Source organism: Candoia aspera, chromosome 9, assembly GCF_035149785.1.
Source record: "Candoia aspera isolate rCanAsp1 chromosome 9, rCanAsp1.hap2, whole genome shotgun sequence".
Taxonomy (NCBI): Eukaryota; Metazoa; Chordata; class Lepidosauria; order Squamata; family Boidae; genus Candoia; species Candoia aspera.
The window spans coordinates 25,298,231-25,322,776 of NC_086161.1; the positions used below are offsets into that span (position 1 = coordinate 25,298,231).

The 24,546-nt window shown below is 49.1% G+C and overlaps 2 protein-coding genes across 4 annotated transcripts in view; both read left to right on the forward strand.

The window, feature by feature from the left end:
* FAM136A (family with sequence similarity 136 member A) overlaps positions 1–24,546 on the forward strand; it is a 98,889-nt gene that overhangs the window by 50,667 nt on the left and 23,676 nt on the right. The gene's annotated exons all lie outside the window — the stretch shown is intronic.
* C9H2orf42 (chromosome 9 C2orf42 homolog) lies at positions 1,766–19,204 on the forward strand. 3 transcript variants are annotated; one of them, XM_063311091.1, is made up of 9 exons: positions 1,766–1,851; positions 6,122–6,956; positions 7,301–7,411; positions 9,125–9,226; positions 10,219–10,323; positions 16,163–16,270; positions 18,017–18,117; positions 18,417–18,579; positions 18,680–19,204. In XM_063311091.1, the coding sequence occupies exons 2-9, from the start codon at positions 6,134–6,136 to the stop codon at positions 18,886–18,888; spliced, it is 1,722 nt and encodes a 573-aa protein (XP_063167161.1). In that variant the 5' UTR covers positions 1,766–1,851; positions 6,122–6,133; the 3' UTR covers positions 18,889–19,204. The 3 variants fall into 3 exon arrangements, with proteins under 3 accessions (XP_063167161.1, XP_063167159.1, XP_063167160.1); XM_063311089.1 differs by lacking the exon at positions 1,766–1,851 and adding an exon at positions 2,250–2,581; XM_063311090.1 differs by lacking the exon at positions 1,766–1,851 and having other exon boundaries at positions 5,248–6,956.

Below are 24,546 nucleotides of genomic sequence, written 5' to 3' on the forward strand. Positions count from 1 at the left end.
AATAATAATAATAATAATAATGTTATCCTACCTCCCTGGCTAGCTTCCAGAAAACACAGAGAGAACACTGCCCTGGTGTAGTGTTCATGTATCCGGTTAACGTCTGGGCACGTGGGGGTGTTGGCCGCCTTCTCCATTGGTTGCAGTGAGCAGCCTATTGAGACATTGCTGGACGCGCAGTACGGCGGCCAGTCACCCTCTTCTCACAGAACACAAGGAGCCAGAACCAAAGTAGGGGGTTGGCTGTGAGGAAGACAAATCGTCCTGTAGACAGGTCCTGGCCCTAATGTATTTTTAAAATAAAGCATCTCGGAAAGATGCCATTAAATTCCATAGGTTAATTTCGCTCATGTCTCCGTGCTACCTTTGAAATTTGCATAAACGTATATTCTTTCTGCTTACTATCTCTGCCTGCACGATCCTTTTAAAAGAGGGTGCGGGTAGGTCTGAGGTGAGCGGGGTGCCATTTGGGGAATTTTCTTTATATATATTTTCAGTCAGAATTGCCAGGATGAGGTTGCTTAAGTACAGATTTCTTGCACGGAAGCCGGCGAAGTTCCCACAGCCAGCAAACCCAGAAGGCTTTCGACGTCAGTATTTGTTGCTGTCCCTGGAGTGGTTTTTTTTTTATACATATATATATATATATACCTATATTGGGAAGCCAGGAAAGCAATGAATTTGAGTTGACCATAACTCAAGCTTTAATGCATTTCAACCATATGTAAATATTTGAAAGGGTAAGGCAAAAAGGAGAAAATAAAAGATTTTCAGTATTTTTAAAAAACTCTATTTCTGCTTCAGTCTGAAAGTACCACGAAAACAGATTGTCCTGTGGGTTTCCTCAGAGGAGACCCTCCCGACGTCTGCTGTGTGAGCCACAGCCAGTTGTGTGTGCCGTTGGTGGATGCCCTCCAAGGGCCACTGTGGGGGGGCTCCTTGCTGCGGCCTGGCCTCTGGGCCCCAAAGAAAGGGGGTGGGACCCATTGCTTCTCACTGCTGCCCTTTCCCCTAGCTGCTCATTTAAGCATCAGCTTTCTTACTCTCAGATGGGTGAACAGATTAATAGCCTGGTCAGGCAACAAAAAGTGCTGCCTGGGGTGGGGTGGGGGGCTTGGATATTTTTTTTTTTAAGTAGCAACCCATTTTTTTTGTTACTGTATGAACTTTGGAAGCTTCATTTAAAGGAATGTGTTTTGATACCTGTGTACAGAAGTTGAAGAACTTCAGAAGCCGTGACTTTTGAAAGCCGTTAAGATGTTAATAAAAGATGTGAGCTCGCATTTACCTTTGTATATTTTAAGTGCTTATTTACTTCTAGCGGTTTCAACCTTGGTTTGGGGGAAGAGGTTGGCGGCAGAATGTTACCCAGGTGTGGTTCGAAACTGCCAGTTCAGCGCGAGGGGCTTTTCTTGGCCGCCTCCAAAGACTCGAGCAGGCCGGTAAACTTGCTGGAGCGATCCCTTTTCCTCGAGGACCCCCGTCCCTCGTCCAGATCCATCGAGGGGACTTTGGGAGAAGAAACGGGGAGGCGGCGGACCGGAGGAGCTGCCCCGCACGGTCCTCCCCGGGGCTGGAGAGCCTCGGCCTCCGCGGCTGCGCCCAGCTGCCCACCAGCGCCGAGTTCCCGTGGGCCAGATGCGACTGCCGGAACGCCACGTGCCTCTTCCGAGCGGACCCCGAACTCGGTCTCCCGTAGTGCTTCGCGCGACCCGTGCTCCAGCTCGGCCAATGAGAGCCTTCGTTACAGACGGCTTTCGCGAGCCGTTTGTAAGGAGCCATCACGGAGGCCGCTCGCCGCCTTTCCTCGCCGGCCGCCGGGTTGGGACGCGGGGCGGGGGGGCCCGCCAGGTAAAGGCGACGCGGCGGGGGCAGGGGCGGGGCGGGGGCAGGAAATGACGATGCGCAGGCCGGAGGCCCCAGGTTGCCAGGGCGACGGGGTGGGCCAGCGGCCGCACGTGACGTCAAAGGCGAGCGGGGCAGCGCGGGGGCGTCCGAGCACGTCTCAACCTGAGCAACTTCCGGGTGTGGGGACTCCACTTCCCAGAATTCTCAGTAGGGGCTATGTTGGCTAGGGGATTCTGGGAGTTGAAGTCCACCCATCTTAACGTAGCCAAGCTTGAGGAACGCCGAGCTCGGGGGAGATTCAACCCGGGACGCGCGCCTCGACCCTGCCCCAACAACGAAGCACGGAGCTCATCGTCCCTCCAAAGCGCCCTTCTCCGCCAGCACAACGGAGGCCTGTCGGTCTGAAGGGCTGTTTGGGGCTGAGCGAGGCCTCCTGGAGTTTCTGGTCAACACGCCTTCCCGCTGCCCAGGTCTGGATTTCCCAACCCTGGCCGCTTCCAGGCGTGGGGACTCCACCTCCCAGAATGCTCATCCTTGGCCGCGCCGGCTGCGGAATTGTGGGAGTTGAAGTCCGCCCAGCTGGAAATGGCTGTGGTTGGGACTCGGGCCTGGACAAGCGAGGAGCACCCCCCCACCCCCGGTCTCGGTTCAGCCCTTGAAATTTGCCTCTGGAATGGATCCCTCACTAGCAGAATTCCGTAATGAATGTATTGGAAGTTAGAGATTTCCAATGGTAGGCTTTTTTCTGCATTTCTCTCTATCTGAATATATGTCCTTTGATGGTTTTATTTCTTGGGGAAGTATTCATTTATTTCCTTCTTTACAACTAAGTGTATTATATATTTATATACATCATTTCTGTTTTCTGTTGTATTAATAAAAGGAAAGAGAAAGAATTGTCAAACGTAAGACTTGAGGTACATCGAATTATGCAGGCTTCTTTTCGACATCATTCTCCCCAGCTAGTTTTGCTGTCATATAGACAAAGTGAAAAGCAAGAGCACAAAAGCAAAATATCATTTAAAACAAAGTGATTTAAAGCATTAGCAGAAGCAAGCACAGACGTTTTGCTAATAATTACGCATTGCCAAAGAAACCGTATCTGTTGATTCCTGATGCAAAAGAAAGGAAAAAGCGGAGTGGAGTGGCCAGGCCAGAAAACCTCTTCAGAGGGGCGGCTCACAGCTTTGCGGCCCGGCTGCTTAACAGCCTCCTCTGTCCTCCTCCTCCAGCCACTCCTTGGCAACTGGCCCGTGGGGTGCGGCATGCAGATAATTGGGGGTTCCCGCAATGATATTCTCAAACGAACATTTAGTTGCCAAATTAGGTAAGGAAGTGTGTGGGCATCTTTTTTCTTTTCTCCCCTGAAACCGAAGACTTCCTTTGTCTATCTGGACATCGCTTTTCCCTTTCCTTCTGTTGCAATCAGTTGCACAGCCTTGGAAAGAGGGATTTGGGAATATGCAGGCATGAGTACGAAGCTCCTCTTTTGGAATGGTTTAAAGCAGCTGCCTCGGAAACACTCCCTGGCTGCCGCTTTGCTTGGCCAGAGGAGAAAGGCTGTTCCCACCTTACACATCTGGAGAGAGCTGGGTGTAGCTCCCGGAGTAGCCGCCTGAGCCTGGAAAAAGAGTGGCTGGTTTAACGATTTGAAAAGCAGCATCGCATATGTGGTCCTGTGTGTTCCAGAACTTCTTTTTCAAGACGGGAAGGGGGTACAGTGAATCCTTGATTTATCAGACTTTGGCTGCAATGGGCAACGTTTCCACCTGGGCCTCCCCCTCCGCAGCTAATGGGCAAGTCATTATGCAGATGAGGCTCTTGGGAACAGCAGGCACCCCCTCACCCCAATTAGACCTTAAGTTGAGGCTTTACTGCATTTAGGAGCAGCTAAAACCCAGCCAAACCAAACCAATGGCTCAGTGTTTTGTGCCTGTGGCTGATACATACACCCCCTTCTCGGTTCCCTGTTAAACCCCCAGCACCCTTTTAGACCTTGAGGTTAAGGCATTCTTCAGGGGTGTCCACAGAGGGTGTGAAGGTAAAACAAATCCTAATGTTGACCGTGGCTATGTGATCAAAGCCTATCACTTTTTTACGTGCATGCATGTTACACGTTCAAAGGATTGCACGGCCACGGCCACCATTGTGACTGCTGACCCTTTTTACCGTCCCCTCTGGCACCTATTTTTCCTTTTCAACCCCAGACTTTGTGCTGATTTTGCCTGTTCTACAAGGCTTTAAAGAGCAAAATGGATTCCTTTAGCTCAAGGTGTCAGGCGCCCATGTTGCTCTTTAAAGCTCCCTGAAGTCACTACAAAGGGCTGAAAGAATTAGTCCTGCCCACCCCAGTCACATGATGCCATCGCTGACCCCGCCTCCTAGGGTCCTCTTAAGAAAGACAGAGCTAGAGAGTTGCACACTTGCAGCTTCCTGCAACATGGGAATCAGCCCTCTCCTCCCCCCTGATAGCCTTAATTTGTATACTACTAAAGCTCTTGTGTCTGTTTGATACTTTGTCACCTTTAACTGGGTGAAATGGTGCATCGTAGGGCAACAGTTTCTGAACCAAGGTACCTCAAATGGGCCTACTTACAGAATGTGTCCAAAATCTGGGACCCATGATTCCCATGGAATAGAAATTTGGCAAATTTTATAAAACATTTTATAACATAAAAATGATCATAAAACATTTTATGACATAATACAAAATGTCATAAAACATTTCCTGTGGTCAACTCCCGATGTTTGACTGTGCTATACAGTTCAATATGAATGACATGGGCTATTTTCAAGGCAGATCCATCTCTGCATTCCTCCCTGAAGTTTTAAGAATTTTTCTAGTGCATTAGAAGCTCTGCCGTTGTTGAAGGCACTGAGGAATCTGGTAAGGAAATATCTCTGAATGATGACCCAATGGGTCATGGGTTGTCTAATCTTGCACAAAAACTGGCAAGAGTTTTTGATCCTTCCATTTAAAAAAGCATTTGCTCCAGCTTTTGGCCCAAGACTCCTCTATATTGTTGCTCTTAAGAAGAAGAGACTTCCTACTCTACTTCTTCCGATGGCAGGGAGTGGGTCACGCTGGTTTGAGAACTTGGGATTCCTCCAAAGTCAGGGAGAGTCGAGGGGCACTTTTTACTGGCCTCTTGCCCACACCGTGGCCTGCCTGAGGCTTCAGAGCAGCAGGGGCTTCATTGTGACACCACCATGCTGGTGGTCTGCATTCTCACCAGAATCCTGAGGAGGATTCACGACATTCCATCCTTTCCCATCACCTGCAGGTCCGGGACTGGCTCACATTGGCTGCCTACCAACACTGTGCTCAGTGTTGGTGCCCGTTGAGTGAACCACTAATCGTCACGGCAATGGTGGGTCATCAGATACTGGGGAAGGCAGGGATGGGATGGGATGGGATGGGTATGTTTCCGGCTTCCCATTGTTGCTTTAGGCATTAGGGGGTCTCCCTCTTCCTGCAGTTCAGATTAGCTTGGCCAGTTCCTCTGAAGAATAACTGTGAAGAAATTTCCTTCTCCCCATTTTAGGAGATGGCAAACTAAGGATGTGATCACCATTGTCCAACTAGAAAGTTTTTTTATTATTATTATTATTTTCCTAACCTCCCTGGTTTTGTTCTTCTTCCAATTACAAGGTGGATGGAAGCAGGCTGAGATGAGTCAGCTTGGACCAGTTTTGCTAATCCAGCTCTCCTGCTGAGAGAGGTCAGCTCTGCTCTGTATGCTAGAAAACTCAGCCTCGGCAGCAAAGGGGGATATGTTGAACTGGAGTCAAGGGGTTGGTTTGCATCTTGGAGGCAAACTTTCTGGTCTCCCATTTAGCACCCCAGAAAAGGTATGCCTCAGAAAAGGTATGCCATCTCAGGTGCTGAGTGTGGTGCTCCGACCTGGGTGATGGTTATGGATGGGAATGTCACTAGGACATTCTGTGCCAGCTACGGTAAACAGAAGTAGTGGAAAGGGTCTCTTACAAAATAAGGTCTGTCCTTTCACCATCTTTAGGACAGTTCCCCAGTTGATTGTGCTTTTTGTTTATTGGTTTATGGTCCTCCTTAGATGTCCCACCTCTGGCACCAGGGCTGCCCTCTGCATTTCTCCAGGCCACTTCTGGTGCTTTTCACAGACAAGAATCAGAGATGGTGAATATTCTTAGGAAAACAGTTTAACTCATTTTGAAACCAAGCAAGAGCTAACCAGCAAGGACTTGGCCCAGGGGTCCCTATTGACTCAGAGTTTCCCACTCCTCTCTGGCCCAGGTTCTCTGAAGGATGGAATCCGGCTCCCTGAGGAGCAAAGTCCCAGCTTTCTTATCAGACCTGGGGAAAGCAACCTTGAGAGGCATTAGGAAATGCCCCCGATGCGGCACCTACAACGGCACTCGTGGGCTGAGCTGCAAAAACAAGACCTGTGGCACCGTCTTCCGCTACGGCTCAAGGAAGCAGGCCGGCGTCGACGCGGTCAAAATCGTCACCGGCTCAGACCTCCAGGTCTACTCCGTGCGGCAGAGGGACAGGGGGCCCGAGTACCGGTGCTTTGTGGAGCTGGGCGTCTCGGAGACCACCATCCAGACCGTGGACGGGACCATCATCACCCAGCTCAGCTCTGGGCGCTGCTACCTCCCGGCCTGCTTGAAGGCGACCACCCAAGGGGTCGTGGAAAACCAGTGCCAGCACCTGAAGCTGGCTGCGAGCTGCCAGACAGAGGCCACCCCTCTGGCCCTGAAGAGCTCCGTCTTGAATGCCATGCAGGCCTCGCCCCAGACCAAGCAGACCCTCTGGGAGCTGGCCACTGAGCCCACCGGGCCCCTGGTCCAGAGGATTACCAAGGGCGTCATGGTGGTGAAGTGCAAGGCCAGCCCGAAGCATAGCTTGGGCTACCTCCATATCACCTTTGCTCACAGGGCTGGCCACAAGCAGCCGGCAGGGCACCACTTTTTCTGCCCTTGCCAGTCCTTGAAGCCCAGCAAGGGCACCTCTGCCCCAGAAGAGGGCGGCCAGAAATGTATCCACTTCTTTGCCTGCCTCTGCGCCTTCGCCAGTGACGAGGCCTTGGCCCAGGAGTTTGCAGATTTCCTCAGCGAGGATTCTGGCGGTGGGTCTGCGCAGGGGATGGGCAGCTGTCAGAGGAGGTGGCCTTGCTGGGGGGGAGGTGACCCTTTGCCCCCCCCCCCCAGGCCTCCCGAGCTTCAGCACTGTTCACGTGCAGCAGAATTGTCCAGGCAGGCCTGACTTTGGGAAAGGCAGCGGTGGCCACGGCGGAGTGTTGCCAGGAGCCAGGCTGACTCCTGATGGGTGGCTGGGTCTGAAGCGGCGGCACGTGCGGGGGGCCTCCGAAGCCGAGCAGGGGCACGCTCTGGTTATCGTGCTGCAGCCGGTTACCAGCGGGCTGGTTCCAAGAGACGCAGAGGCTTCTCAACAGCACCTTCTCCTCCACAGGTCTGAAGTCGACGGCGGGAGCCCCACTGGCTTGCCAGCCAGAATCCACCCTGCCCTCGGGGGACTCCGTGGCCTCCAAGGTGAAGCGGAAGAAGAAGGATGAAGGGTCAGGTGAGAACCTGCGACTCTGGCTTTGGGTTCCGTGTTGATATGCAAGAACAGAGGTTTTGCGACCCTGGCATGGGGGCTGGGGAATTCTGGCAGTTGAAGTCCACACAGCTTAACATTGTTAAGGCTGAGGTACACTGTGCTTGAAAATGGGGATGCAGATCAGTGGCCAAGAGTCCCTTTTTTTTATTTGTCCTCAATTTTTAATTCCGTCATACACCAATATAAAACATAAAATATGAAATTACAGTTATTCAAAGAATAAGTATTTAACATGAAGAATGACAGAATAGTGTCAAAGTTATGGGCATTGCTAACACAAAAATATAACACTAAGATCTCACTACAAGCACTGTTGATATTAAAACTATGAAGGCTGTGATGTAGATGATAAAACAGAGTAGCACCAGCCCATTGCTTTTGATGTGTATTCCCCATTGTGTGCCTGCTCACTCTTTCATAATCCTTTCCTTCTCCAAGCTCTCCCCTCTGCGAGGGGGGGAGAAAAAAATGGGTCAGGCACAGGAGAACGCATACTGACTATAATGGCGATCACGTGACTGAGGGACGCTGCGAAGGTCATAAATGCAGGCATTGGTCGCAAAGTTATTTTTGCAGCACCGTCGTAACTTCGAACGGTCACTGAATGAGGCAAGAGTGGTCTACCTGCACTAGCATTAAACTGTAGGCTTGGATGTTTGGTTTAGCCCATGAGCCAAGATGTGAAAGAGAGAAAAATCATGTACCAGACACAATTGGCAAGCATGGAAAAGGAAGAAGGAAAATCCCAGGTTGGAGCAGAGGCGATGCCGCAAAGTTCAGTCAAAACCTATGGGTCCGCCTTTAATAGCCCCCGCAATACCTTTTGTTTCCTCGTGACGGGAGGAGTCTGGCAGCCCCTTTTCTGACCAACCAGTTTTATTAAAAGGCATAATTTTTTTGTGAGTTGCAGCTTACTTCATCAGACGCACTCACGAATTTTCATGGTTCATGTAGATAGATTTTAATCTAGTCTTTTAATAAAACCAGTTAGTTGGGAAAGGGCTGCCAGGCTCCTGATTTTTTGCCATCGTAGACTGATCTGGCTCTGTGCCTCTGTTTGTTCCTTGACAGCCTCAGTCGCAAAGATCGATTTGCCTCTTCCTTTATGAATCGTGTCTAGATTTAAATCTGATAAAAGGAGGTTGACATGATCCAGTCTAGCTTGGGTCTGCAGTGAGCCACGGAGAAGCGATTATTGCTCTGACCCTCTTTTTCCACATGGATTGGTACCTGTGGGGTCTTTACAAGGTCTCTCTCTGGATGTGGAAGAGACTTGACCTTTGAACAAATCTGGGTTAGCAAAGCTCAAATTTAGACACGTGTTTGTTCTAGATTTTCAGGGCTCCTCTTGCTCAGTGTCCTCTCCTTGTCATTCTTGCCCAGTTTCTTGTTCTCAGGAATGAATGCGTCTTTGCCAGGTGAAATCGAGCCCGCGAAACGACCTCTCGACTTTCGGAGTCTGAGTTTCTTGCCACTGTGTCTGAGTTTCAGTGAGGGTCACCTTCATTCTCGGAAAGGCAGAACAACGGGATTGTCTCACCGTGCCATTTCTGCAGAAGGTGGTCTCCTGGAACACCCCCTGTGCCACAAAGACAGGGCTCCACAGTCAGGAAGACGCGGCAAGGAGTTAAGATGTGCCGCCCGCTCTAAACGGGTCACATTTTTGCCTTTTAGGCACGCAAGCCGGCAGCCCCCTCTCATCTCAAGACCTGGCAAACAACCCCTTGCAGAAAAGCGGACTGAAAAAGGCACCTGCTGCATCGCTGAAGAGGCAAAGTGAGTTCTTTCCCATCAAGACCGCAAAGCTGCAGAGCTCCCTTGGACGGAGAAGCCCGTCCCCCCACGCCCTTGTCCTCGAGCACGGGAGGGTGCTGGCTGCAAAATAAGATCTGGTCTAGGAAAAACAACTGGTTTATTTAGCTTTCAGTATCCTTTTCCACACCAACACTGACCAAAACTGGCCAGTGGGTAGTTTAAAAAGAACAGTTAAAATGTCCAGGGCAAACACCAGAAGCAAGAGGTGAGTGTGCTTCTAGCAGCCTACCTGCAAAATGTTTTCATTTTTTAGTAAAATGGACCCTGTGACCAGTGTTTCTGCATGTTGGGCGCTATGCGGAATGCAGTGGACCATATCTTCCCATCTAGGTTTGGGACCCTAGACCGTAAAAGAAGAGGGCAAGGGCTTGGTCAAACGCCCGTTGTTTTCCACGGTGGCTTTTAGTTACCTAAAAATGCAGTGGTCAAGATCTGGCCAAGTAAGTCTGACGAGTCCCAGTCAGGATGAATCTGATCATATCTTGCCCCTTGGCAGTCAGAAGACTTTTGAGAGGCAGTTTGGTGTGGTGGTGAAAGTGCTGGGCCAAGAGAGCCGACTTCGAGTCCTGCCTTAGGCACAAAAGCTGGCTGGGTGACTTTGGGCCAGTCCCTCTCTCTCAACCCCACCCACCACACAGGTGGTTATTGTGGGGAGTATAAGAGGCAGGAGCATTAGGAATGTAGACTGCCTTGAGCTGACCAAAAATAAAAAGCTGGGATAAAAATCTAATCAATCAATCAATGAAATTCAGCCCCCTGGAAACATTCTGGAAGAGCATTTCAAACTCAGGACACAGCTTTTGGGGTGGGCTTTCTGCCCTCCCATGTAAGTGGCTGTTTGTTTGCAACAGGATGCAATTTGAGGATCTGGAATGGGGAAGGGGCTACAGGCACTTAGATCAGGGTTTGCGTGCCGTTGTTGTATTCACGAAAAGGCCTTTCCTTTTGCTTAGCTGGCAGCCAGATGCTCGATGAGTCCCAGGTGGCCTTGTCCTTCCAAGAATGGCTGGCCAGCGTCACGGAGCGGATCCACCAAGCCATGCATTACCAGTTTGATGGTGAGTCTTTCCTGCCAGCCACGCCGGCCTCACCTTTCATCCTTGCAGCGTTGCTTATAAGAGGAGGACGGTCAGAGCAGGAGGAAAACACCCCAAGGTGGCTTCTTTCATGCATTTGGTGAACTTAGTCCATCTCCAGGAGCAGCCAGATGTTGCTGATATCAGCAGGGCACTGTCTTGGCCCCCAGCCGTCTCTTTGGACGCTGTCAGGGGGATCCCATTTGTGTTACTGCAACACACTCTACATGGGGCTGCCCTTGAAGACCTCCTGGAAGTTACCACTGGTCCAGAATGCAGCGGGGCATGCAGTGATGGGTGCCCGTCAGTTCACTCACATTACACCCCTGTTATGTCCGCTGCCCTGGCTCCCAGTTTCCTTCCGGCTGCAATTCAAGATGCTGGTTCTTACCTTTAAAGACCTACATGGCACAGGACCAGGTTATAGGCAGGACGGCCTTTCTCTAAGGATATCTGCCCCTCCTACCAGATCGGATAAGGTGAGCACACTCCCAGTCCCTATTTAAATGTTGCCATCTTACAGGATCTCGGAGGGGTACCTTTTCTGTGGCAGCCCCTGCCCTACAGAACACCCTTCCTCCTGAGGCCTGGCAGGCCCCCACCCTTTCAACTTTCCAAAAAGCACTCAACACCCAGCTTTTCCCCCAAGCACTGGGATAGGGTGAGAACATTTTGTAGGCGCGTGGGAAGGTTTAGCTGTGGTGCCAGGTCTTTTGGTTTTAATGTTTTGATTGTAGAGAGATGCTGTTTTATTTTTGTGTTCTGAGTGCCCAGAGTTTGGTTCAAGATGCGCAGCTGTATAAATGTTTTAAATAAATAAATAAAATAAATTTCCCAAGGTGCCCATATCTTAGTGGGAGAGCATGGGTGGGGAATCTTAGGGAAATCCCATGGTTCAGAGGCAGCTTCTGATAACTGAAAAGACACTTTGGGGTGTCCCTGCAGCTCAGAGCAGGGAGCCTCCCCATTTACGTCCCTTTTGCCAGCTCGTTCCAAACACACTGGCTACAGTCATATACTGTACCATAAACCTTTTAAAGAAAAAGGCGAGGAAGAATTCCACCATGTCCCAATGTTTTAAGTTTGCCATTTTGCCATTTGTTTCCTGTCCTGCATTGACAGTTTTTTTCCTCCTTCAAAACAGAAGGAACCTTTTCCTGGGCAGGGCTGGGGCAGGCAAGCTTACTATAGCTGCCCCTTGTTTCTGAGGATCAGAAAGAGGTGCCTGTCAGAGTGCTAGAAAGCGTTTGGCCTGAGAGATCAGAAAAATCACACACCAGGCATTTCTATAAAATAAATTTATTTACAGAAAACACAAAAACGTATTTTCAAGCTAAGGAGTAAGACACAAACCAATTTTCTTTGTCAAATCTGTATGTCTTGGTAGAGCAAGAGGTTTGGTTAAAATATCAGCAACCATGTCTTTTGATTCACAATATTTTAACATTATTTCCCCTTTAGCTATCATGTCTTTGATATATTGATATCTAATATCAATGTGTTTTGTCCTGTTTTTGCAGGCTTCAGATTTTGCCATTGCTATGCAAGCTTGATTATCCTCATAAACAGTTATAGCCTGGTTCACTTCCATGCCCATGTCTTTTAACAACTGTTAAAAGTTGTTAAGATTTGTTTAGTTTCGCTTTTGCTTCAAGATCAAGCCTTTGTTTTTCTGTTGATGCGAACAGCAGCAAATCATCAACATAAATGCACAGATACATACAGCCTTGTTTGTCTTTCTTCACATATACACATGGATCTGCTTTTCCTTTTTCAAAACCAAAATTCTGCAGAACCAATTTTTGGTTCCAGGATCTAGCAGCCTGTTTTAACCCATAGACTGACTTTTGCAGTTCACAGACCAGATTCTCCCCTTTTTCATAACCAGGGGGTTGCTGCATATATAATTTGTGGTCTAAATCACCATAGAGAAATGCAGTTTGAATGTCATAGTGATGAACTGACATTCTTCTGAGCGCAGCAATTTTTAACAGTAATCTAATTGATTCACCTTTAGTAACTGGTGCAAAAGTCTTGTCAAAGTCTAAATCTTTCCTTTGAGTGAACCCTTTTGCAACTAACCTTGCTTTATATTTTTGGATTTTGCCATTAGCATCCCTTTTCAGTTTGAAAACCCACCTACAACCTAGACAGCGTTCATTGGGAGGTAGATTTACCAGTTTCCATGTTTTATTTTCTTTCAAGAATGCTAATTCCTGTTGCATGGCAGAATGCCAATTTTGTGCAATCTCGGGTAGCAAAGCATTCACTTGTTCTAAGGACTCAGGTTCTGTATATATGTGAAAAGCCTTTACTGTTTCAGCCTGAAAATGTGATGGAGGAACACCTTTATTACTCCTCTAAGATCTGTGAGGTAATACAGGGCTTAAATTTTGACTCCTATCACTTTCCTGAGAAGCATCTGTCTCATCAGACAGATCTTCAGTTTGCTTTTCTGGTTTAATGTCCTCATCAGGCAAAAGATCACTATCAGCAAGTCCTTGCTGTTCTCTTGTGGTGGTCAGATCAACTGGAGAGCTAGAATTTAATCTCCCCCAGTTTTGTTCAGCAAAAGAAGCGCTTTTGCTAATTATTAATTTCTCTCCCACTATGAACCTGTAGCTCCTCTGGCTTTGTTCATAGCCAACAAAGATGGCTTTCTTTGTTGTGGGGCCTCCTTTCTTTCTCTGTTGTTTTGGAATATGAACCCAAGCAGTGCTACCAAACACTCTAAGATGGTTTACCTTTGGTTTTACACCATAAAACAAATGGAACGGAGTGTCCTGAATCACAGAGTTATACAATCTGTTTTGTACATAAGAGGCAGTAGATATTGCCTCTCCCCAATCCTTAAAAGATAAATGTGAATCTTTAAGCATGCATTCCATTGCGTTTTGCAAGGTTCTGCCCTTTCTTTCAGCAACACCATTACAGGGGTGTAAGGGTTAGGAAGAATTTGTTCTATCCCCTTTTCCACTAGGAACCTTTCGAATTTGTGAGAAAGGTACTCTCCTCCCCTATCACATTGGAGTGCAGATACAGGCCTAGGGAATTTTCCATTTGCCCATGTCACAAAACTTTTAAATTTCTCAAATGCCTCATCTTTATGTTTTAAGATGTAGATAAATGTGTATCTTGAGAAATCATCAATGATGGTCATTGCATACCTTGCTTGTCCAAGACTTGGAGCAAAAGGACCAATAATGTCAGAGTGTACAATTTCCAAAGGTCTAGTTGTAACTCTGTCACTGTGCTTACTCACAGGAGTTTTTAGCGTTTTGCATTCTTTGCAAACTACACAATCTAAGTATTTGTCACAGGGTTTTATCTTTAGGTCAGCACACAGCTGTGGCATTTGTGCTATATACTTGAAATTAGCATGACCAAATCTCCTGTGCATCAGGTGTACACATTGGTCATGATATGGAGTGTTGCCAACTGCAGTCTTGCAGCTTGGCTTCCTTGCATTTTGCACGATGTACAAGGAGTCTTTTAATATACCAGTAGCACGCAATTTCCCATTTTTACGTATCTCACAACCATTTTTCTTAAATGTTATGACATACCCTGTTGCAGCCAATTGTGCCACAGATAAAAGGTTTGATTGTAAATTTGGCACATACAACACACCTTTTACAGTTTCTCCCAAGCAGGATAAATACAAGTCACCTTGTCCCATAATTTTGGTCACAGGCCCATCAGCCAAAGATACACTTTGTCTTTCAGTTTTAGACAGTGATACAAAAGAACTTTTACAATTACATAAATGACAATTGGCCCCAGAATCTAACACCCATACATCAGAATTACCCTTCTCAGCAACCTGTGCAATTTGGCTCGTCTGAAGAGCCTTCTTCTGTGTTGCCCTTGTGTTCTTCTGCTCTGTCTTTCTACTCTTGGGTCTCATGGCACAGTCTTTCTGCAAATGTCCAGCTGAACCACAAGTGAAGCATCGCTGGCTGGCTAGCGTTGTGGCCGCAGCCTCCTTTCCCTTCTTTTCCCTTGTTTTCTGGTATTGCAGCTTTCCAGAAGAGATGGGGGGGGGATCTTTCCTCTCTCTTTTCCCATTCAGCGAGTAAGCGCTGTGTAACATACGATGGGGTGAGGTCTGCTTTAGGCATAGCCTCCAGGGTACAAATCAGCATGTCCCACGTTTCATTCAGTGAGGACAGGAGGATATAGGATTTTGTGAGAGGTGTAAATTCCATTCCTCTCTCCTGCAACTCAACAAACAGCTGCTGAATATGATGCAGGTGCTCAGGAAGGCTATCTCCTTCTGCAAGGTAGGCTCTGTACAGCTTTTTTGTCAGGGTAACTTTACTCCCTGCTGTTGCCTTTACATACAAGTCTCTCAAAGCGTCCCAAAGTTGCTTTGCAGACTGCATACCTCGCACGTGGACTAGCTGATTGTCCTCAACTCCCAGGATAATGATGGCTCTAGCCAGCTCATCCTGTCTCAGCCATTCAGCACTGGGATTTTGGGGGGGTTGCTCACCAATTGGCAGCCAAAGATTCTTTCTGCGAAGATACATCTCCATCTTCAGGGCCCAATTCAAGTAGTTGGTCTCTGATAGGTGCTCCAGAGGCATCGCTGAGGACTGGGAGGTAGCCATGGCTTCTTCCTTCTTTTGCAAGTCACCTCAGCTGGCTTTTTTGTCCTGCAGACCGGCAGTGGCTGGAAAAATCTCCAGGCGGCTCCAAAGAAAATCTTCACAGGTCTTTGCTACCTGCCTTTAAATGTGCATGAGGTGTGGAGCTGATCTCTCTGCTCTCTCTGGAATGGGCCCATAACCTGTCAGAGTGCTGGAAAGCATTTGGCCCGAGAGATCAGAAAAAACACACACCAGGCATTTCTATAAAAATAAATTTATTTACAGAAAACACAAAAACATATTTTCAAGCTGTGCATTCACACGCGCTCGGAGAGGACTGAGCTGAGAGGCTGCAAAAGCGAAACTAAACAAGTCCGGGCAGGTTCCTCCCCCAGGCAATGCAGCTTTTTAACACTCAAACTGAGGACAATTAAGTTTGACCTCTTCACCCTGCCGATACTTAAGAAAGCACTCAATTACCATGGTAACCTAGTGGCTTGGTCGTGCAAAAAAACAAAGAAATGCCAACAGTGCCCCCCACAATTGCTGGCATTCTGGCCGCCATCTAAACTGTGGCTCTTGGTGGGGAAGTCCTTTACACAGCCTTTCCCAAGCTGATGCCTCACAGGTGCTTTGGGACTACAGTGACCAGGCTGCCAGAGATTTGGGAAGTGGCAGTCCCAAAACATCTGGAAGGTTTTGTCAGCCCTTCCAGATAGTCCAGATTAGGAAACCAATCCCATGTAGACCAGTACTGTTTTTATTGTAAAGCTATAATAACAGAAACTTGCAAGTCTGAATGTGCTTCCCTCTCCCTCCCTTTATCTTTGGGTGAACTAGGGAGGGGCCGGTCTGAGCTGTTTTCTCACGTTACTTTCTTGGCCATGGCTCAGGCCCCTCTTATCTGACCGTTGCCTTGGTAGTGGCTCTTCCTCCTGTCCCTCAAGGCCATTTCCTCTGCCCTCCAGAGGTTTACAGGTCAATCTGTTTTGGCTGTTTATACTGTTTGTCAATAACAAGCTTTCGGCAGACAACCTTGGGCCTTCAAGTCATCCAAGAGGTTGTTTCATCCCAGACATATCCCCTCTTGGGTTTGACACAAAGTTCACACAAAGATAAAGGGAGGCTGCTGTTTCAAAGGTGCTGTGTCCTGAGTCCTGGTGACTTTCCAGGTCCAATTTCTAAGATGCACATAATCATCATCTGTTCTTTTTGCATGTTTCACTCAGGCAAACCAGAGCCCCTCGTCTTTCACATCCCACAGACCTTCTTCGAGGCTCTCCAGCAGAGGATCTGCATTGGGAGCATCAAGATGCGACTTCCCAATTCAACGACAGGTACTGATCTTCGGAGCATTTCTCCCCTCGGTGCCCCTCTTCATTGGCCCTGTCCCCACAGCTCAGCTAAAGTACCCTGCACCTTTCCTGGAGCTGGACAGAAACTAAACCAACATAAGTTCTCTATCTCCTCTTTGGCCCGTCTCTGTGGCTGCTGTTGTGCTTTGCTGCTGGCCAGCAATGTCCTGGTGCACTTGTGCCGAGGGTGTGAAGCCAAGCCATTGCTTGAACCCTCTGGCCTTGCTTCCTTTCCCCTAGCTGAGTGTCACCACTAGGCAGGCAGCCATCCCCCACTCAGAGCATGGCTGCGATCGGTGGATGCTCGTGGCAGTTGGTTAAAGCCACGGATCAGGGGCCAGGGCTGCTGCGAAATGAAGCAGCCTTTCTTGCTTGACTGGCACACAGAGCCACAGCTGGGCTGGCAGCTGATCTGCTACCTGACAGCTGATGGGGCACGCTCAGTAAAGCTATATTTTGTGGGCAGCCCCCCTGCCAGCAGCTCTCAGTACTTGATGTGATGCAGATGGTGGTGCTCATTTGAACCCGTGTTTTCCAGTGGTTGGTTTTAAGACCAGGTTTGATGCGCTGAACTCCATTACTGTGTGGTTTTCTCACCTGGCTGGCAGCTGTTTGGGGCTGACAGAAGAGGCTCCTTTGCACCTGCGTCTGCAGAGACGTCAAAACGCTCTTGCCAACATCAGATGACTTGCAGAGAGGAAGTTCCTGGGGTGTGTGTGATCGTGTGTGCGTGGGCAGCAGTTGCTGAAAGGGCCGCACATGGCAGGGCTTGGGGGCTGTCTTCCCAGGCCCCCCTCAGGGACAACAAGAGGATGAGGGCTGGTGTTCCCACGGTGGCCCAGCTGCCTTCGCTCCCCGGCTTCCTCTCACATGAACCAGCCAGGGGCGGGCAGAGTCTCTTCGTGGTCGCTGGCGCTTCCGACTGGAGTCCTCCTGGACTCACAGCTCTTGCTGGAACAGCAGATGGGAGCTGTGGGCAGGGGCACCTGGGCCCAGCCTCAGCCACAGTAACTGGCACCATGCAGTTAGACTGCTGCTGTGAGCTTCCCATGGGGCTGCCGTTGTAGACAGCCCAGAAATTGCAGTTGGTGCAAAATGGGGCATCCAGGAAGGTAGCAGGTGAGAACTGCTGCTGTCATATGTCGGTGATGCTCCAGCCATTATATTAATTTCCAGGAGGTTTCTGAGCACTGGTTTCAACTTGGCCAGGCTAGAAAGGGATGCTTAGGGTCCCTTCCCAATGAGATGTGGACCCAGAGGCAGCCCTTTGCAGTGGTGGCCCCTACCTGCTGGAACACCTTCCCACCAGATGTGCACCTGGCAACCACCTCTTTTATTTTTGGCAAAGCAGTGGTCCATTTTGCTTACAATGGCATTTGGTGGGTCCGTTCTGATTTGGATGAAACTTTATGACAGCGTTTCTCAACCTTGGCAACTTGAAGATGTGTGGACTTCAACTCCCAGAATTCTCCAGCCAGCATGGGAACAACATGGCTGGCTGGGGAATTCTGGGAATTGAAGTTCACACATCTTCAAGTTGCCAAGGCTGAGAAACACTGCTTTATGGTGACCAGACAGCTTTTCTATCTGCGTTGTTTTTTATGCCTTTGCACTGTTTTTATTTATTAGGTATTATGAATTATGAATTACGTTTTTAATCTTACTAGTGCAAACTGCCCAGAATCTTACATATCGTTATCTGTAAATAAATAAATTCTTTGTTTCCAGCCTTTGTCCGCAAAGATGCCTTACCATTGGGCACCTTTTCTAAATATACGTGGCACATTACCAACATCTTGCAGGTCAAGCAGATCTTTGACACGGTTGAGGTAAGGCCCACTTCCCCCTCTGTCCTCTGGCTTACAAGCAGCATTTCCAGGCAAGGAAGGAGGAACCTGGTGTGTTTGCTGCGAGATGAACAACAGAAGTGAGTCTCTCTGCTGAACTCCAGTTGGGTTGGACAAGGAAATTGAAAAAGCTCCCTTTTCTCCTCTGGGACTTGCTTCTTTTCCTCTGTTCATCCCCCAAAATGAAAGTTTCCTTCTTCGACAAGGTGATGATGGGTTTTGTGGGGCTGGTGCTGGGAAAAAGGGGTCTCTGCTCTCCTGCCTGTCACCTCTCCTTCCAGATGCCCCTGGAAATAACCCGCAGCTTTATCCAGAACCGGGACGGCACCTATGAGCCCTTCAGGTGTCCCAAAGTAGAGGTGGAGAGCATCGCAGAGAGCTATGGGCGCCTGGAGAAGCAGCCCGTTCTTCGGCCCCTGGAGCTGAAAACCTTCTTGAAAGTTGGTACGTTTGCAGCCCGCAAAGGGGGGGTGGGAAGAGCTCCTGTTTCCTTGTGTGATCGGTGAAGGGGCTCCTCTCACCTTCCGGGTTTCCCTCCTCCCAGGCAACACGTCCCCCGACCAAAAGGAGCCAACGCCGTTCATCATCGAGTGGATCCCAGACATCCTCCCCCAGTCCAGAATCGGCGAACTGAGGATCAAGTTTGAGTATGGCCACTACAGGAACGGTCATCCAGCGGACTACCAGGAGCAGCGGCCTTCCCTGGAGCAAGCCCTGGAGCTCATGCCGCTCACCACCATCACCTTCCCTTGACCGCCTGGCGTGTCCCTCTGCACAGCTTGGCTCGCCCAAGCCCGCTTCATAGCTAGCCGGCCCTTTCTGCTCCCTACCAGCCACTGGCCAGAAGAGCTGCAATTCGGTGTGACTTTGCTATAAACGACCCCCGTCTGTCCTCAAGAAAAACCATCTTCTTCAGTTGCAACGTGTGACCTTCCTTTCCACCCGGAACTGCTGTGTTCCCACCACCTGTTCCGGCAGCTCAAAGGGCCAGATTGCCGGATGCTGCTATCCCTTTGTTGGCGTATTTTACAGTATATTTTTAAAATAAATAAAATTAAAGCCATGCCAATGTTTTGAGACTAGTCATGCATATAAAGAAAGGGAATTCCTCCTCTAATTTGATCCCCGAATGTGCTCTTTAAAAAGAAACAGCAAGGGAGGAACTGGGTGTTCATAAACCTGCACTCTGTCGGCAACTGCTAGAAATTCAACAGGTGATGCTGCAAGTACATTTACTCTCTACATTGTTTGTCAGAACTCAGCATGCAGTATAATTGAAGAGAATAGCAGTAGATCACTCTTGGCTTTTCAATGCCTGCGATGGCTCAGATCTTCTCGCAGAGCGAATTGTGCCCACGGTCCCTCCACATTCAGTTCAAGCCTCCTCAAAGCCAGCTGCTGGCTTTGTCCTGCTGTTGTGAGGATGTTGGCCAGCAGGGAATCTCCTTTTCCCATTAACTTTTCTTGCCACACATCCTACATATCCTTACTCTGCCATCATTAAAATATGCTTTCTTGCAGATTCCTGCTGCTTCTATTTCCACACTAGTGACCTACAGGATCTTCATAGCTTCATGCAGCCCTCACTGATATTATATGAAGCCTGCCCACACAATGTATTTTGACACAACAATGGTTGGATGACTCTAGAAAACACTACAACCTGCTAGTGTGGAAATGATCTATGCTGTTCGTTAGGATCATTTCCAAAATCCCAGAAAAGTTATCAAGCAATGAGCTTGCAATCATGGAGGAACATGGCAATTATTAGAAGCCAGTGTGGATTTGTTAAAAGCAGATTATGTCAGACAAACCTTTTTTACATACAGTTGCAATCGAAATTATTCAGCCCCCACTGCAAATCAGGTTGATTGTCAGAATGTACAGACTTTCAGCTGTTTGCAATGAACGAATCAAACAAAAGCAATTGAAACAGCTCAACACAACGAATGCTTCAAGTGGTCTCCCCAAAGTCAACTGAAAATGCAACTTATCATGACTTCTCCGGTCTCAAAATTAGTCAACCTCCTGAACAGAATCCGTCACAACAGCACACACACAGTATGCAAAACAGGTGTCATCTCAAGCACACCTGATGCAACTAATCAAGGGCTCATTAGTTGCACCAGGTGTGTTTGAGCTGGAACACATGAAATAGCTGAAGTGGCCAGGGGTTTGTTGACTGTCCTGTTTGACTGCATGTTAGAAATACAGTATGGCTAAGTCAAAAGAATGGTCCAGAAAGGTAAGAGGAGAGATCATCGCCCTTCACAAACAGGGAACAGGATACAAAAGGATAGCGAAGGCCCTGAATGTTCCTAGAGACACCGGTGGAAGCACAGTTCGCAAGTTCACAGTTGAAGGAACAGTGGTGACGCTGCCTGGATGGGGCAGAAAAAGGAAGCTGTCAGTGGCTGCAGCCAGATTTCTGAGAAGGCAGGTGGAGAGAAACCCTTGAGTGACTGCACCTGCAGCAAGACTTGGCGGCAACAGCGGGCACAGTAAGGCGCGCACTAAACACAAGGTTCCCATGCCAGAACGCCAAGACATGCACCACCACTGACCCAAAAGCACAAGAAAAGTCAGCTCCAATATGCTCAAAATCATATCAATAAGCCACAGAATGTCCCATTTTTGTCTCAAGGAAATATGGTCAGCCTACCTTGGAGGCCTCTGGGTTGTTTTGGCAGCCAGGCTCAGCCATCTTGCCCCCTTGGCCGGCCATTCAGCCGGCCTCTCCTGCAGCTGCCTGACCTTTCACAGAAAGCCCAAACTAAACTAATCCAATGGTTCTGCAGCATGCTGTGTGAACAAGCCATGGGTGTAGGGCTGGAAAGCTACCAGGGCACAGAACATCGCTGTGCCTGCTGCCAGGCCCACCTCGAGTTCCCCCGAGCATTTCTCTGCTCGCTCTCCCCAGCCCTGCCGGTTCATGTGGGGAAGCACAGAGAATGTCCTTTCTCACCAGAAATGGGAGAGAACTTGTGAAACAAAAATGTCTGCCCTTTGGATGGGATGAAAATACCTGTGCAATGTATCTGTTCTGGGTTCAGGTTAATTATTTAAGGCAGCCTTTTGTTTAGCAACATCCCCTGATCTTCATTCGCAAGTTGTGAGGGCTGTTAATGACACTTGGGCAGAAATGAAAGGCATTTTGTAGTTTGGGAAGGAACTCATTCTTCTCTTGGCCCCCAAACGTGGACAGCTGGAGGCCAGAACATATTTATGTGCCCCCTCCTGTAAGGAGAATTGCCCTGGGAAGCCTTCCCAGATAAAGGCAAATTGCGCTTCTCTCTGCGTAATTTGGCACCGAAGAATTAATTTATATCCCAGAACTTCAAGCATTTCCCAGGGGAGAACCCCTGATTGCTTTCAGCAGCTTTGGAAATGGGGGCTGAAACATGCCCATGTGCACAACCCTCGGGGAAGACCCCGCGTTCTTGGTGCGTTGTGCCGAGTACAGATGGGGACAGCTGAGCCAGGATTCTTTGTTGTTCTTCCTACAGCAGCAGCAACGAGCATCTTCTGTGTAGCAAAGATCAGGTAGCCGTTTGGTGGCATCTCAGTGAAGAGGCTGGCTATGGAACATCGATCTCTCTGCGCACAGCTTCCCTTTGCCAGGCCACAGCATGTCAGGATCAGTCTCGCTTCGCAATAAGGCACGGACTCACTTAATAGGTATTAAGAATTTCCGGTTTATTGGAATGGTGGCTGACAGAAAGAAAAACGGGAACGGGGGTGCGGTGGTGAGGTGCCCTGTTTATACCCTCTTGCGGGGTCCCGTGCTCCTCCACCCTTCATTGTCCCCAATCCCTCTTGATGGGCTCCTTGATGGCTGTGTGGGCGTTTTCCCGGTGTCTTTCCTTGTCCTCTTGGTTCCGGTGTGTCCTCCAGGGCACCAGGTGCGGCTTATCGCTGCTTATCTGAAGTCCTTCTATTCAGCTGCATATGATTCCATGGGTGTGGGTGCTTTGGGTGCTTGGTTTAAGCACTGTTTTAATTATCTCCTTCCTCTCTCTCTTAATGATCATGATCCACGTTGTGAGGCTCTTTGTGCCTTGCAACGGGGTCATGACATGCTGCCCCCCGAAGATGTCTTTTAGGGTGCTGGTTTCTCTGGGTATGCCTCGTGGAAACGTCTGGTTAGTTGTCTTGCTCTGACATGTTGTGCCTGGACCCACTCTGGGTGGGGGAAATGTTTCCACTTGACGAGGTATTGCAGCTTGCCTCTTCGCTTTCTTGAGTCCAGTATTTCTTGTACTTCAAAATGTTGTCGGTTGTCTATCATGGTGGGTGGGGGTGGTGGTTCCTCCGTATGCCATTTGGATGTGTTTGTCGGTTTCAGTAGAGCGCAGTGAAATACCGGGTGGACCCGTCGCAAGTTGTGAGGCAGTTCCAGTTTGAATGTAACTGGATTGATTACCTCTGTGATTTTAAAGGGTCCGATGAATTTAGGTGCCAGCTTCTTTGAGGGTTGCGAGGTTTTTATGAACTTAGTGGAGAGGTAGACCCTATCTCCCACTTTGTAGTTCGGTGCCTCCGCCCTGTGGTTGTCCGCATATTTCTTGTACGTAGTTTGTGCGTCTGCTAGGGCCGTTTGGATGATTGGCCAGGTTGTCGCCAGCTGTGCTGCCCAGTCGTCTGGTGAGCAGGGTGGGGCCTCTGGTTGAGGTAGTTCTGGTATTGGTACAAAGTCCCTTCCGTAGACCACCTAAAATGGGGTGTGGCCAGTGCTTTGGTGTACTGCATTATTATAGGCTACCTCTGCAAAAGGTAGTAGGTCCACCCAGTTGTCCTGTTGGTAATTTATGAATGCCCTCAGGAACTGTTCAAGCGTTGAGTTTAGGATCTCTGTAGATCCGTCCGTGTGTGGATGCCACCCAGTGGACAGTGCTTGTTTAGTCCCGATTAGTTTTAAAAATTCCCTCCAAAACTTTGACGTAAACTGTGTGCCCCTATCGGTCACCAACCTGCAGGGGGCGCCATGGATCCTGTATATGTGTGTCAGGAACAGGCGTGCTAGTTGGGCGGAGGGGATGGTTGCGCACAGAATGAAGTGTGCCTGCTTTGAAAAATAGTCTTTTACTACCCAGATTGCTGTTTTCCTTTGACTGGGTGGGAGGTCCACAATAAAATCCATGGAGATTTCTTCCCATGGGTGGGAGGGGCTGGCTACTGGCTGCAGCAGCCCTTGGGGTTTCCCCCCTTTCCGTTTGGAGGTGGCACATGTGGGGCAGGTGGCAACGTAGTCTTTCACGTCTTTTCTCAGGTTTGGCCATCAAAATTGCCTCCTCGTTAGGTGAAGGGTTTTTACGAACCCAAAATGTCCCGCAGTTTTGTCATTGTGTAATCTGTTTAAAATTTCCCCCCGCAGTGATTCTGGCACGTACAAGACCTTCTCTTTCCAGGCGAGGCTGTCCTTGATAGATACATTGTGCCGGTTGTTTTGCAACCATGTATCTGTTTGTAGTGCTTGTGTGAGTCTTTGTTGCCAGTTGGGTGAAATTGAATGGCGGCTCCGATCGTTCCCTGTCGTTCGTGCTGGCGTGCGCTGATTCCTTGTCTGGCTGCGCGTGACAGCTGGGCAGCCCAGCTGTTTCTCGGTCCATACCGTCCCCACGATGTCTGAGGTTTGCGTGTCGCCCTGTGGCTGTCGGGAGAGGGCATCCGCCAGGAAGTTCTTCCTGCCCGGTATAAATTTCAGTGTGAAATTGAACCGGCTGAAGAACTGTGCCCAGCGCACCTGCTTCGGGCTGAGGCGTTTAGGCGTGCTGAGAGCCTCCAGGTTCTTGTGGTCTGTCCAGACCTCGAAGGGGCAGGTGGCCCCTTCCAGCAGGTGCCTCCATGTTTCCAGAGCTGCTTTTACTGCGAACGCCTCCTTTTCCCATACATGCCATCTCCGCTCTGTTTCGGAAAATTTGTGGGAAAGGTAGGCGCAGGGCTTTAGCTGGTTGTCAGAGTCCCTTTGGAGCAGGAGAGCTCCGATGGAAAAGTCGGAGGCGTCTACTTGCACTACGAAAGGCTTGGTGGGGTTGGGGTGTTGTAGCACTGGCTCAGCTGTAAAGAGGTTTTTTAGTCTCTCGAATGCCGTTTGACAGTCAGCTGTCCAGTTTAGTAGCGCCCCCGGGTTTCTTGATTTGTGCGTGTCCCCCAAGCCCTTAGTCTTAAGCAGGTCCGTTAGGGGTAATACAATCTCCGCCAGTCCCGGGATGAACCCCCTGTAAAAATTCGTGAATCCGAGGAAACTTTGAAGTTGTCTCCTCGTGCGTGGGCGCTCCCACGCCAGTATAGCTTGGACCTTGCTTGGGTCCATTTCTATTCCTTTAGCGGAAATCCTATACCCTAGGTAGTCAATTTGTTTCCTGTGAAACTCGCACTTGGAGAGTTTGGCAAACAGCTCTGCCTTGCGAA